Raw genomic sequence first — 12,721 nt, forward strand, 5'->3', positions numbered from 1 at the left:
AATATGGATTTGATCGATTCGTCTCGTAAATAAAAATATGTCAGATCATCTCACAAAAGACCTATTCTACATTCTTTTGATTTTTTTTTATACATAGAGCCGAGAGATTTGCAATCGCCAAATTTCAAACCCGAATCCTTATCCTAAATTTGAGAGTTTCGTAATTGTCTATGTATACCTATTTATCGACTATTTTTGTTACTGAAATGTCAGATTTTCTCGAAAGAAAGATATACAGTTGTGATTGGGTTGGTGAATTTTTCTTTTTATTTATTTTAATTGACTTCTTTGAAAGACCAAAATTTAATTTGAACGAAAGAATTTGAAATCATGGATTTAAATTTTATATTTTTTTGGTTGTTTAGATGAATTTTTGTTTGATGGATTTGAAATCTACTCTCTCGATAATCTATTTAGATGTGATATTTATTATGATGAATTTAAAATTAACAAAAAATTAGTGTCATTCTAAATTTATCATTAGAATCTATCTCAAATCAAATTCTTCTCTTCAAAGTAAATCTTTTTATCCAAGCACAACCTAAGAAGATTTCAAATTTATTTAATATCAAGCTATACAATTTCAATGATAATGATGATAGATTTCAATTACGCCCAAGATGATAAAATTGAAATTCACTTAAATACTTCAAAAAAAAAAAAAAAACCTAGCCGGAGTTTGAAAATTTTTATCAAGCAAAATTTACCAAATAAATGAATGTATTTATTATTATATATTTAAAATTCATAATTTCAAATTCATATGTCAAAATGCGACTTGAGTGCATTTGACGAGGGCGAGTATTTTAATGAAATAATCCAAAATTTTGTGCTTGACAACATACGAAATTCTCCAAAAACTTTATTTCAGCTTTTGACTTTTTTTAGTTATGTAAATGTGACACCAATGTTTAAAATTTCCTTCATATAAGAATATTGAAAGATACCTATATATATTTTCCGTGGATTCATATTATAATATATGTATACATAAAATAGAATCAATATTATTTATACCTATTTTTTGCTAACAGCACTAATCTTCATGTACGCAATTTATTTATTATTAAAAAGTAGAATTTGCAAATAATCTATAATATTATTATTATATTATACTTATTTATTAAAATAATTAAGTTAGCTAACTTATATATAAATTAATTGTTAAGTTGAAAGAGGCCTAAAACTATGGTTTCAAGTTACAACCTACATAATTGTCATATCTATTATCATTAATATTATGTTAGCAAAAACTTATGTGAGACAGTCTCACGGGTCGTATTTTGTGAGACAGATCTCTTATTTGAGTAATCCATGAAAAAATATTATTTTTTATGCTAAGAGTATTACTTTTTATTGTGAATCTCAGTAAGGTTGATCCGTCTCACAGATAAAAATTCATGAGACTATCTCACAAGAGACCTATTCTATTATGTTATTGACTTGTGTGATGAGAGATGTGATAATAAAAATTAATTATCTATTTTTTAGTTTCAATTATCTAAAAACTTGAGTTAAACACGAGATAATTCAATTTGTGGTTAGGTGCGAGGTGATTTGCTTCTCAAAGTTCTCATACATATGAACCATATATAGCACAGAGATGTGATTAGTAAGAAACACCCCCAGAAACCAAATTTTCAAAGGTTCTATTATTCAATGTTTCACTATTTTTGAGGAGTACAATGCCACGGAGGACATAAAGCCCACACATAAAGCAACAGATAAAGTCTAAAGATGACGCAGTAGCAATGAACTACATTAAGCCGTCCTCGATAGTTTCGAGAAAATTATTCTGTAACTCTCTATAAGAAGGCTCAAAAGCTACACCAATCCACGTCTCAACTCGCCAAAAACAAATGGTAGCGGATCATTAGTCATCGAATTATAAATTAGAGTACAGTGAATGCAAAGCCGGAGGTCTTATTGTTTAGTGGACAAAAAATGGCAACCTCAGTATCAGGAGAGTACCTTCTTTACCTCTGCAGTGACCTCTTGAGGAGCTTTTTCGGCGGGGAGATTTGCAATGACGCCCATCTTGTTATAGTATTCGATAACCTATGCATTTGAAAATCAAGAGCGGTTCAGAATGCGAGGCAAAGGTAGCTAGCCAAGGATCCTCAAATATGAAAACAATCAATTTTATCTGATTTTAGCGGAGAACAATCCTAGCTTGATTGATAAAAAAAGACGAAAGGAAATCGTGGCCAACAACTAAAGCATTGAGGTGGTTAAATAAAATCAGCATCCAAAACTCCACCAAAGACTAGAAGGTGCATTAAATGGATGAAGCAGTGAACTAGAAAATTACAATTACAACTGCCCCCCAGCCAAGTTTTTCATATTCTTGTACATAGGAGTTTCTTGATTTTGAATTTGTTAACTAGCAATTGCAGAGATGCGAAGCATGGTAAAGTGTATGCATACCATAGAACCAAGAAACAAGGTAAGATGTGTGACTCATAGAAGATAACACCACTGAGGCATGCACACGTACTAAGGAGATTTTTGGACTCATTATTCAAAATGTACCTTACAAGCTCTGTGACCGATTAATGACTGATACATTGCATTTCAACTTCAATTGATGATCTCAACATTTTAAGTCAAACGTCAAGACATCTTAAGCCTGTAAAGTGAACCAAGGTTTTTGCTTCATTGCCAAAATGTGTTCCCGTTCAAGGGCTTGACCCTGGATTACATCCAGGCACAAAGGTTCAGTCTAGGCGTTTATCTGGTAAATTTTTTTAATAATTAGGTACTAATTGAAAAGGTTGGCTCCTACGTCCTAAGGCCATTCTCAAGGATCTGAAACGCCAAACAACTTCAAAATGGATGAAATGTGCAATCACCAGTCAGAATCAAATCATAAATCCAATTTTCTATCTTGCCCAAAGTTGAGCTCCAATGCTCGTTCTTTTTTAAAACTAATAAATGTTAACAGAAAAACTGCAATCTATAGGCAATATGCCCCACTATACTAGCCACAACCTTCAACACATCTGCTACTTGTACTGTTACTAACTTTCTTTTCCATCGATCTCGCAGGAAATTAACCAGATGCTTTTGCTTCTCTATTGAATCGCTTTGGTCTTTCAAAAACTTTTTTAGCATATATCACACAAATATTAAGCATGAACCCAAAACAAGGTATCAAAAACATGAAGCTTTGAAACTTCACCTCTGCATATCTAAAACATGAGATAAAAGCTTCAAAGGATTAATATTGAAAGGTTGAAACAGGAAACAGGAAAATCACGTGAAATCATACGGGTTCAGTCTGCTTATGGAAAGCCTCAAGTCTCGACTTGAGCACAGCTGCAGTATCATCCTTACGTTGAATTAAAGGCTCTCCAGTTACCTTCACAAATAATCAAGAAATCACCATTAGGCCTTATATAGAAGTTTGATACACAAAGTAACCGAGTCAGTTCAGCTCCAAGAGAAGATGACTATAGCTAAAACCATAGATGGCTACCCTAAAGAAAGTCAGCATTAATAGACATAGAATAAACTTTTACATCATCGACACCAGGAACTTTAGGGGGTGCAAATTTCGTATGGTAGGAACGACCACTAGAAGGATGGATCCAACGGCCAGTAATCCTCTCCTCCAAGATAGCGTCATCAATTGCAAAGTTAAGAACTTTGTCAATCTTAGTTCCACGTTTCTCGAGCATCTCATCCAGCTGAATATAAGGAACAGCAACTCATTTACAACTGTTGGATACTGACCAAGAAACACCATTCCAAGAAAAAATAGTGAACCTTTTGTGCTTGAACAACTGTCCTTGGAAATCCATCAAGAATAAAACCTTTATGACAGGAAGGCTTCTTCAATGCATCATCGATAATCCCCACAACCAAATCATCAGAAACAAGTTCCCCCTGAGGAATTACAAACAAACATAAATTTTTGGTACAAGTTCTTATGCATCAAAGGTTTTAGAATAATAAAGCAAGGAATGTACCTTCTCCATGGCCTCCTTGGCTTGGACCCCAAGGGGAGTCTTGTCAGCCACAGCAGCTCTCAGCATATCACCAGTAGCCAGATGGCATAAGCAATACTCATCCTTAATCATTGGTGACTGAGTACCTTTTCCAGATCCTGGTGGACCTGAAAAGTTCATGTGAAAGGTAAAAGGCAGTAGAATACTTCAAAAAAAAAACTTTATCAATCCTCTCAGTTCTTGGAATCCATCTAGACAAGCTATTTCTTGAAATATGGGTTTCAAGTCGGATTGGATATGCACCAAGCCGAGTCGAGGTCGAGATCGAGATCGAGTAACATCATACTCGGACCCAACTATGAAAAAATAAATTGTTAAGCTCGATTAAGTAGACAAGTGACTCAAGCTGGAAAAAATTTCCCAAACATCAACTTAGCTTGCAAGCTTTCTAAATTCTAACACATCAATCGAGCTCGTGCTTGACGGCATATTCATGATAATACCTTTTAACTTTAACAAATTTAGTAGTTAAAAATGAAATTATCAATATTTAAAGAAATTTAAATGATATTTAAATGATGATAATAAAAAATATAGTTTATGAGCTTGGATACTCTATGAATAATCAAGCCAAATACATTAAATGATGTGATACCATGACCTGTTAACAAAATAATGGAGGGAAATTAAAGGTCTTTCATCCTCAACAATTGGACACATTCAAGTTCCATGACAACAAATTTTCAGGCAAGTTCAAGAAATCTAAAATGTAAAAAGATTATATTTAAAGTATATAAAACAAATTAAGGTCTAAAATTGATTTAGTTAGTTATGGCTACGCCTACTTATTTAATCAAGTAGAGCGGCACATTTATGTTAGAATGGGTCTCAAGCTTGTTTACTTTTTATTAAATTTCCTACTGTTTTCTAGACAAGTTTCAAAGTTCCACTATAATTTTATCTTCAACCTGGTTTGTATCTTTAGCTAAGGGTTTTCATCATGTATCATATGCAAACAAAAATTCATTCATATTACGAATTATCCAATAAAATAAACCTTCGAGAAACTCGGTTAGCAATTATCATAATTGTTAAGTCTATTTCCCAAATAAAACCAAGATTTATCCTTCAGAATCATAGTTTGATATCGTGATGTTTGGGTAAAATTGCAGACATCCTAAGGAAACTGTTTTGAATTTTGATGCAGGAACCTTTCAACATATTGCCAGAATACTCATCATTAAAACTTGAGCAGATCGAGCATTGGCCAAGCTAATCACGAGAGTGTGAACCAGTAGGTTGACAAGTTCTAAAACTTCACGCAGTTTGATGATAGATCGGTTTATTGGTGTATGCATTTTCAACAACAGGAGATTCTAAAATCTTAAATGATGCAGCAGAATACTTGAATGCACTAAGACTAGTGAATGTATACATAAACTGCAACTCCAAATTATGAACAAATCCTAGTGAGGAAATTAAATCCCACGGATCTAAGCTTCTGGATACTTCATCGAGAAGTCACCTACAACTCTAAAAAACTAGAAGAAGAAAAACTAAACTAAAAATACAATGACTCCAAGCAGATCTACTCAGGTTTCAACTTAAAATGGACATTCATCCATTAGTCCAAGCAACAAAACCTCATAAACTAAATGCTTTGTTAACTAGTTGATGTTCGTCATTTGGTCGTGAAACAATTGTCCAGTCTACTAAGTTTCACAAATTTTCCAAGAAAACGTATCATGCACACAAACACACATGCATATACTGTTATTGACTAACACAATTTCACATGATAAACACATTTCAAAGCATTATCCATACGTTGAAACCAAATCTAAGTTAAAATGCCAACATAAAATTTAGAACTTTGGCATTCCATCGATAACTGAAATCATGAAAAACAACTCGAAAACCTAAAACCCATTACATGAAATAGGGAAAAACTTCACTAAAAAAAACGCACCGACTAGGATGAGGCGTTTATCGGGCTTAGAGGAGCACTTCATACGGCGTAGAAGCTCCGTCATGAGATCCACCGACGTCACATCTTCCAGATTGGCCATTTTCCTCTCCTGCCTTGTTACTAATGGTGGTGGGTGAGAAAATACGCAAGAGCAACCTCTGGATTCTTTGCTTGTGTTCTACGACTTTCGGAGGTTTTGATGTTGATGGAGTATGACGATTTTGCCCCTACTGTATAAATATGTTATTTTTATTTATAATAATACGTATTTATAATTAGGATCAACTATATGTATTATGAAAACTAAAATCAAGAAATTTCATCATATCCTTAAATTTTACTATAATTAAATCAATTTATTACTTGTTTAGCTATAAACAATTTACAAAATATGTCTGCAGTTGTAAATATCTCCAAGAATATTATTTTCTTACCTGAAAGATTTTATCATTTTTTCAATTTTATCACTGTCGAAATATAATGAAATCTTGTTCCAAAAAATATATAAAAATCAAAAATTTAATATTACATATTTTTAGGAATATCAAAAGATCATCAATTTGGAACAAATATTTATGACTTTTTGACCCACTTTTAATCATTCATACACATAACATGCAAAATAAAATTTTCAATTAAATTGAATTCTTTGTGTACGAAATTAACATAAATAATTAATAATTTAGACATCAAAAAAGTAATATATTTCTATTTTTCCAAAATATTTGTAACCTACGACTTCAGAAATACATACACACTAGCAAGGAAGAGCGCTTATTTTGGGGTATCCTCTGCTGGAAATGCTTCTGGTGCTCGTATCATGAGACAGAAGTAAAGCCATCTAAAATAACACGAAAGGATCAGAAAGAATACAGGTAACAGATACATCCCAAATACACCACCCTACCATGTATACGAAAAAACTCGACCGCAAAAAACGATTCCGGAAATCTCTGTGATTTCTTTAATGCTTCTGCTTCTGCTTCCACTAGAAGATCACCACAGCATTTCGGAACATATGCAGGAATTCAAGTCATTTGTCACATAGCAAAATGGTAGTAGCCAAATTAGGAACTAGAAGCTAATAATTTGAGGAAAGGGATACCACCTGGATATCAAGAAATAACTGCATAAATAATTTGTCTATCTCAGAAACGTAATGATCTGAGACATCTGAACTTGCCCCAGCTCTTCTTTGCGCACCTAAACGTATTTTTTGAATCGATGACTCTGTTTTTCGGGCCTGTCAACAAGTTTAATTAGTCAAAAAAAATTTCACAAAAGCATATCCTGTCCTTCAATAAAACTTAAACAGAGTAAAGTTTCCACTCAATGAAAAGCCCCATCATGCAGAAGGCAGTGACTCAATAAGAATGAGTCCAATGATGCTGTGTTGAACCTCAGTGGGGTTATTCAGGAAAATAGTAAAAACCCTAGTTTTTTTTCCAGCAACATAAAGAAAATGATTGAGGTGTGCACGTGTAACACAGAAGTACCTTCAATTATAGTTCTTCACCTCTCTTTCCCCATACTACTCAACTACCTTCAAATAGATATTAAATTTATAGTTTGTTTTGTGTACAAATGCGGACTTTTAAAAGGAGAAATATCTTGTTCTTTGGGACGTCAAAACACATCGTCCCTCAGATCTACAATTTGTAATAAAGGCACGAGCATCTAAATGGCATTTATTTCAATAAATGATGAGGAAAAAAATTACTCGTGGAAAAACGAGGAAGATATCCAGAACACTAAATAATCAGCATACCATATTGATGAGCTCGGCAGCTAATTCATAATATCGACGAGTGATCTCATTTGCAGTTCCATGTAAGAGTTCCTCACGAAGCTCACTGGTTAGATATGTAACAGCTCGCTCTCCGTCCAGAAAAGCCTGCAAAGAGTAGGAAAGTTATAGTAGGTTTTCTGTCTGAAGCAGCTAAAATTGAAGCAACGCGCCAGCAGAAGCACGAGAGATAAAGGTAGAGAGAACATCAGTTATGCTTGGGATCAAGTCTTCATCCGTCCATAATATTAAACAGAAGTTCATGTCTTTTTTTCATATTAGCAATTAAATGACATCTGAAATCAATATTTTCTATTAAATAAGATTCTGGACTCTGGAGCTTAAAAAATAGCCGTACCTTTAGAGGGCGCAATACACCAGATACATAAGGTGAATGTCTAACAGGTAGAGGCTTGTTGGTCATCCTACATGTGGCAGTTATTCCCTTCAATTGTCGCAAGTCCTACACAACGTGTTCTAAAACTAGTAAGAGTAATTCCTAAGAGTAAGTATTCATCTCAGGTCAAAATAACTGTAAATACAATGAGAAGGTACTACAAAATTCCTACTTAAATTTATAGCCATGTGGCCTATAAGCACAGATAACATAACAAAATCAATTAGAATACAAAATTTGTGCTGCTGGCTCACCTCCACGGACTTCTCAACTAGAGTTTCTACTATCAAATTTATTACGAGAGGCTGAAGAACTCTGAGGGAGTTTCCACCATGTAAAATACTCTGCTTCACAAGGTCAAGTATTTCAACAGGACACAACTTGAGAAGTTCAAGAACATGCCCTAGATAGTCACCACAAACTTCCTCCACCAAGCATTTTAAATCATGAATTATCTGTGAAACAAAAACTAATCAATGAATTTGAAATAATAATATTTTGCATAACATAAGATGGCTGTAAATGTTACATAAGCATTCATATAGGATACTACCAAAAACTGTCAACAATAAAAAGGAACGTTGGGGAACAATAAGCTATGATTAAATAATAAAATAGCATCAAGAAAGAAATACTGGCAAGGTTAGAACTAAATTCATATTTATGTAAATACATGCCATGTGACATATTAAAAGAAAATGGCCTTCGGACTTGCAGAATTCGGTGCTTAGCAAGTTCTGTTTTTTTCCTTCTCATGCTATCCCTTGGGGCTTCAGGGATATATGTACAAGGCTTGGCATCCTACAATCTTCTTCACTTGGAATAGAGGACAAAGGATCACATTTTTACAAATGTAACAAATGTAAAATGCGTGGAATTTGCAGAACTGATAGCCACTGATTGGAACAATATATGAGAACAAAGTCTTGGGTCTTCCCACGGTGGTACACAGAGGCTTAAATAATACTGAAGTTTTCAATAACACAGCAAAATACCACTAAATATGGTCTTCATAACTATTTTAACGTGTAATAATTTTGACTTTTTAGGTCTAATAGGTCATTAAAAAAATGTTTTTTAAAGCCCTATGTTGTCCTAGTGAGAAATAGGTTCATGGAACAAACTAATTTTTTGCACAGAAGAATTGAATTGTAATAGAACATGAGATACATACATAAAGGAAATCATCTGGGGCTGCAGAAATAGCCCATTCAGATCCAGTATTAGCGCTAGTATTCCTGGCTCTGCGAGCATTTAATCCAGCTGACAACCAGCTCGAGTATCTACATCCATAACAAAGTTGAATTTTCCAAATGTTATGTTAAATTCAGAAATCATTATAACCGTGAAATTTCTAGTCCTACAAAATAAAAATGCACAGACCTTGAAAGAAGTTGCAAAAATAAACGTAAAAATTTGTCTGAGCAAGAAAGAACAAAAACGTCATCCGCCCAGCACGACCTCAAGCAATCCATAAGAGAAATACTTTGCCTCAATAATAAATTTTGAGAATTCTTCTGGTTTGCGGTAGAGTTCTGAGAGGGAACAAGTGAAGTAATCATAAGTTCAGAATCCAAAGCACCGGCTATTTCCTGAAACCTGAGAAAATGAATCAGATACTCCATATTGTTGTATTTTCCTTTTGACCTACTTCATATCCTTCCCCATAGAAATGAAAGTCCCCAAACGAATCAGAAAAGGAAATATAAATTGCGTTCATACCTCAATGAGAAGTAAATCCCGGTGTTCCATTGTTTCATAAACTCTATATAGACTGCCTCTGCCCGGAGTTTAACAACTGCAGACCTAGTCGGACAGTAACCTTGCACAGCAACAAAAAGCATGATGAATTAATTACAATAAAATAATGTAGCATATTAAACTACATAATTTATCAAGTGCTTCTCAAATACCTTCTAGATAAGCCAAAAAATCTAGGCTTGACTTATAATTTTGGAGAAACTGTACAGGCCTTCCTGGAGAGAAAGCCCCTGGTTTTCCTGTTTGGATGGCTGATAAAACCTCTTTGAGAATGGAATTTGCCAGAAAGCTAAATACATGTAGACCTGAATTTTCTGCGCATGTTTAAACAAATAAATGATCAGCCTGAAGGGAGAAGAGAATTTCAATGTCTCGCGAATTGTAAGACAAATAAATAGCTCATAAGAAAATATGGTGGAGTGCAATTCATATTGCATACACAAGCAGGTGTGAAAATCTTATATACACACGATAAAAAATTAGGATGACAAGCATTTAGCCTGGAAAAAATCTAGTAATTCGAAGCTATTCATTATGACGCTGTGATACTAGCACACCCTGAATCAAGAGTGATTAACTTAACCAAGAAAATCTAGAATTTGAACTTAAAATGACTCTTTTCAGCCAAACAATTCCTGGACAACAGCATTGGCATATGGTTTCTTTTTGACTGAACAGCAAGCAAACCTGTAAAAGATACATCCAATAAAAATTTGCAATCATCTCCAATGTACTGCTTGATCCTTTCATATTCTTGCTCAAGATCATCTGTGGATGACATGCCAACTGCTCGAGATGATCTGTGAGGGATAACCGTCTGTATGAATGGAGCAACAGCTGTAGAGAGATAAATTTCTTCAGGGCTATTCGAATTATCAATAGAAGCGTATGCACGTAAACAATTGTATATTGCATTTGCATCCCTGTTCTCGACTCCATCTACAAAACAGTGTCCCAAGCATGTTTCCAGTAACAAGCTAGCATTATGGATCCTCTTCTCCATATTCTCAATGAAGGGCATATTCTGTACTGCCATCGCATGGAAGGAATCAGGATAAGTAATTTACGAGCCCAGATTGGCACTATAAATCTAAATGGAAGTCAAGGCTAAAAATGGTGGAGTAAAATATTTGATGACTATCATCCTCCGTTGCTTTGCAGAAGAAGAAGGATTAAAAGACGTGGAAGAAACTATTGGAGGAAGGAGCAAGGTAGACCTGTGCATGAGCAATATAAAACTTCAGATGATTCATTTCACTAGCAATTCTCTCCAGAAACATGCTTTGTGTCTCCCTGAGGTTCGTTCCATTTTCTATGTGTTGAGAGGATATACCATTGCTTAATTGACTCTTCTTGGCAGAATTCAAAGTTCCACTGGAACAATCTGCAGGAACACTGGGCAGCGCCTTTATCAACTTTTCAACCCTGAACCAGTATAATTTGAATTGATCAAACGTAAATAACAAACACTAGGGACAAGCTGTTCAGCTGTTTAACTACTTCTAAGGCGCACAAACTGTTGGAGAAATTTTGGAAAGGATGCATATAAGGTCTGAACACTTTTCTCTACTACAATCAATCTAATAATGCAACCAAACAGAAATATACAATCAATCTAATGATGCAACAAACAGAAATATAGCACGCAAGTATGTTCTATCAAAAGCCAATCTGAGATAGATGCTGTGGACTGAGCCACTAAAATACAGCTTGAACTGCCGGATACGACCATGTACATGTTCAACACTACAAGCTACTGTTATTAGTTATTACCAGCATCAGCAAGAGTGTTTCACAAGGAATTATCGACGATAATGAAATTGTAAACAAAAAACAAAGACCATTTCTCGCAATTGGTTTGGTAAGCTGAAGCATAAAAAGCAGCAGGCTAAAACATTGATTTAGCGAGCAAATTTTGGGTGCTTTAGCATTGATTTAGCTAGTAAATGTCAACCTAACAACACACTTCAGAAAATCTGACCTTAGAAACAACATGAAACGTGTCCAGCAACAACTCCAACACTCCCCTCGCCTCGTTGGCTTGTGCTCTCTGCTTGAGCTTGCTTTGCAGCGCCATCAACGAGCCCTCAACCGATCCCCGGAAAGACAAAATCTTCTCCTTGATCTCGAGCAGTGGAGCCCGCATCCTCACCACTGCAGCGTCCACGTCAACGAGCTTGGCGCTGAGGCTCACGAAATCTGAGTAGTCTCGATTGATAAGCTCTACGAGTTCATGCTTCAGATCGCCCAAATGCGATCTCAGCTCCGAGCGAAGCGTATCGAAGGGGACAAATGTGCGGAGATCTGATATGTAGGATTCCGGATCGAATTCTTGGTCGGAGAATTTGGATGAATTCAGCCATAACGGATGCGAATCCTCAATCGGATCGCCGAATAAATCCGTCGCGGATTTTGGCAATGGGGAGTGCTGCAGATCTGTCGCCATTGGAGACGGTGGTTTTTGCTTCCTCAGCTGGATTTTACGAGTCTTCGGGTAGAGAGACGGGACAGCTCGCTCCTGCCAATTTTAAAATGCGACTTATGAGTATTGAAATATTTGGCTTTGAAATGCGACTTTTTTAAAAGATTATTTTGTGGTGGTTTTGTTTATATAATCTTCCTATGTCGTTTCACAAACCTAAAAGTTCCTAATGATGTAGAATAATTACAAGTAAAAAGAGGACTTAGGAAATAAATTTGTGGTAAAAATAAGCAAAGAATGGAGAGAAAAATGTAAAAAGTAATATTAATTTAAGCTATTTTTCTAGTTATCTTTCAAGAATTCTAATGAGAGAGAAAATTCTTCTTTTGAAGATTAGGAAAAAAATAAAAAAGAAATAAAGATTACTAACCCAAAT

At 34.9% G+C, this 12,721-nt stretch overlaps 2 protein-coding genes across 2 annotated transcripts; both read right to left on the bottom strand.

Annotated features, from left to right (window-relative positions):
• Positions 1-1,628: 1,628 nt before the first annotated feature.
• On the bottom strand, positions 1,629-6,149 carry LOC142520032 (adenylate kinase 4). Its single transcript, XM_075622980.1, has 6 exons — positions 5,920-6,149; positions 3,972-4,117; positions 3,769-3,888; positions 3,522-3,689; positions 3,272-3,361; positions 1,629-2,058 (listed from the first exon to the last, which is right to left on the bottom strand). The coding sequence occupies exons 1-6, from the start codon at positions 6,017-6,019 to the stop codon at positions 1,960-1,962; spliced, it is 723 nt and encodes a 240-aa protein (XP_075479095.1). The 5' UTR covers positions 6,020-6,149; the 3' UTR covers positions 1,629-1,959.
• A 386-nt stretch (positions 6,150-6,535) lies between these two features.
• LOC142520031 (conserved oligomeric Golgi complex subunit 2-like) lies at positions 6,536-12,401 on the bottom strand. Its single transcript, XM_075622979.1, has 12 exons — positions 11,843-12,401; positions 11,081-11,285; positions 10,551-10,887; positions 10,016-10,177; positions 9,825-9,924; positions 9,486-9,701; positions 9,277-9,385; positions 8,357-8,557; positions 8,064-8,168; positions 7,688-7,813; positions 7,028-7,162; positions 6,536-6,907 (listed from the first exon to the last, which is right to left on the bottom strand). Exons 1-12 carry the CDS (start codon positions 12,307-12,309, stop codon positions 6,884-6,886), a joined length of 2,187 nt encoding a protein of 728 aa, XP_075479094.1. The 5' UTR covers positions 12,310-12,401; the 3' UTR covers positions 6,536-6,883.
• Between the last annotated feature and the right edge of the window lie 320 nt (positions 12,402-12,721).

Source organism: Primulina tabacum, chromosome 12 (assembly GCF_025594145.1).
Source record: "Primulina tabacum isolate GXHZ01 chromosome 12, ASM2559414v2, whole genome shotgun sequence".
In the NCBI taxonomy this organism is placed as follows: Eukaryota; Viridiplantae; Streptophyta; class Magnoliopsida; order Lamiales; family Gesneriaceae; genus Primulina; species Primulina tabacum.

What these genes read in the sequence shown, in the direction of transcription:
- LOC142520031 (XM_075622979.1), bottom strand. Translation starts at nt 12,309, where the DNA reads ATGGCGACAGATCTGCAGCACTCCCCATTGCCAAAATCCGCGACGGAT. An exon ending in GTGTATTGCGCCCTCTAAAG is followed by an intron (nt 7,814 to 8,063) that starts GTACGGCTATTT and finishes TACTCTTTGCAG; the next exon opens with GCTTTTCTGGACGGAGAGCG. An exon ending in CTGCCGAGCTCATCAATATG is followed by an intron (nt 7,163 to 7,687) that starts GTATGCTGATTA and finishes ACTTGTTGACAG; the next exon opens with GCCCGAAAAACAGAGTCATC.
- LOC142520032 (XM_075622980.1), bottom strand. Translation starts at nt 6,019, where the DNA reads ATGGCCAATCTGGAAGATGTGACGTCGGTGGATCTCATGACGGAGCTT. An exon ending in TAAACGCCTCATCCTAGTCG is followed by an intron (nt 4,118 to 5,919) that starts GTGCGTTTTTTT and finishes TGAACTTTTCAG; the next exon opens with GTCCACCAGGATCTGGAAAA. An exon ending in TCCATAAGCAGACTGAACCC is followed by an intron (nt 2,059 to 3,271) that starts GTATGATTTCAC and finishes TCAAATGCATAG; the next exon opens with GTTATCGAATACTATAACAA.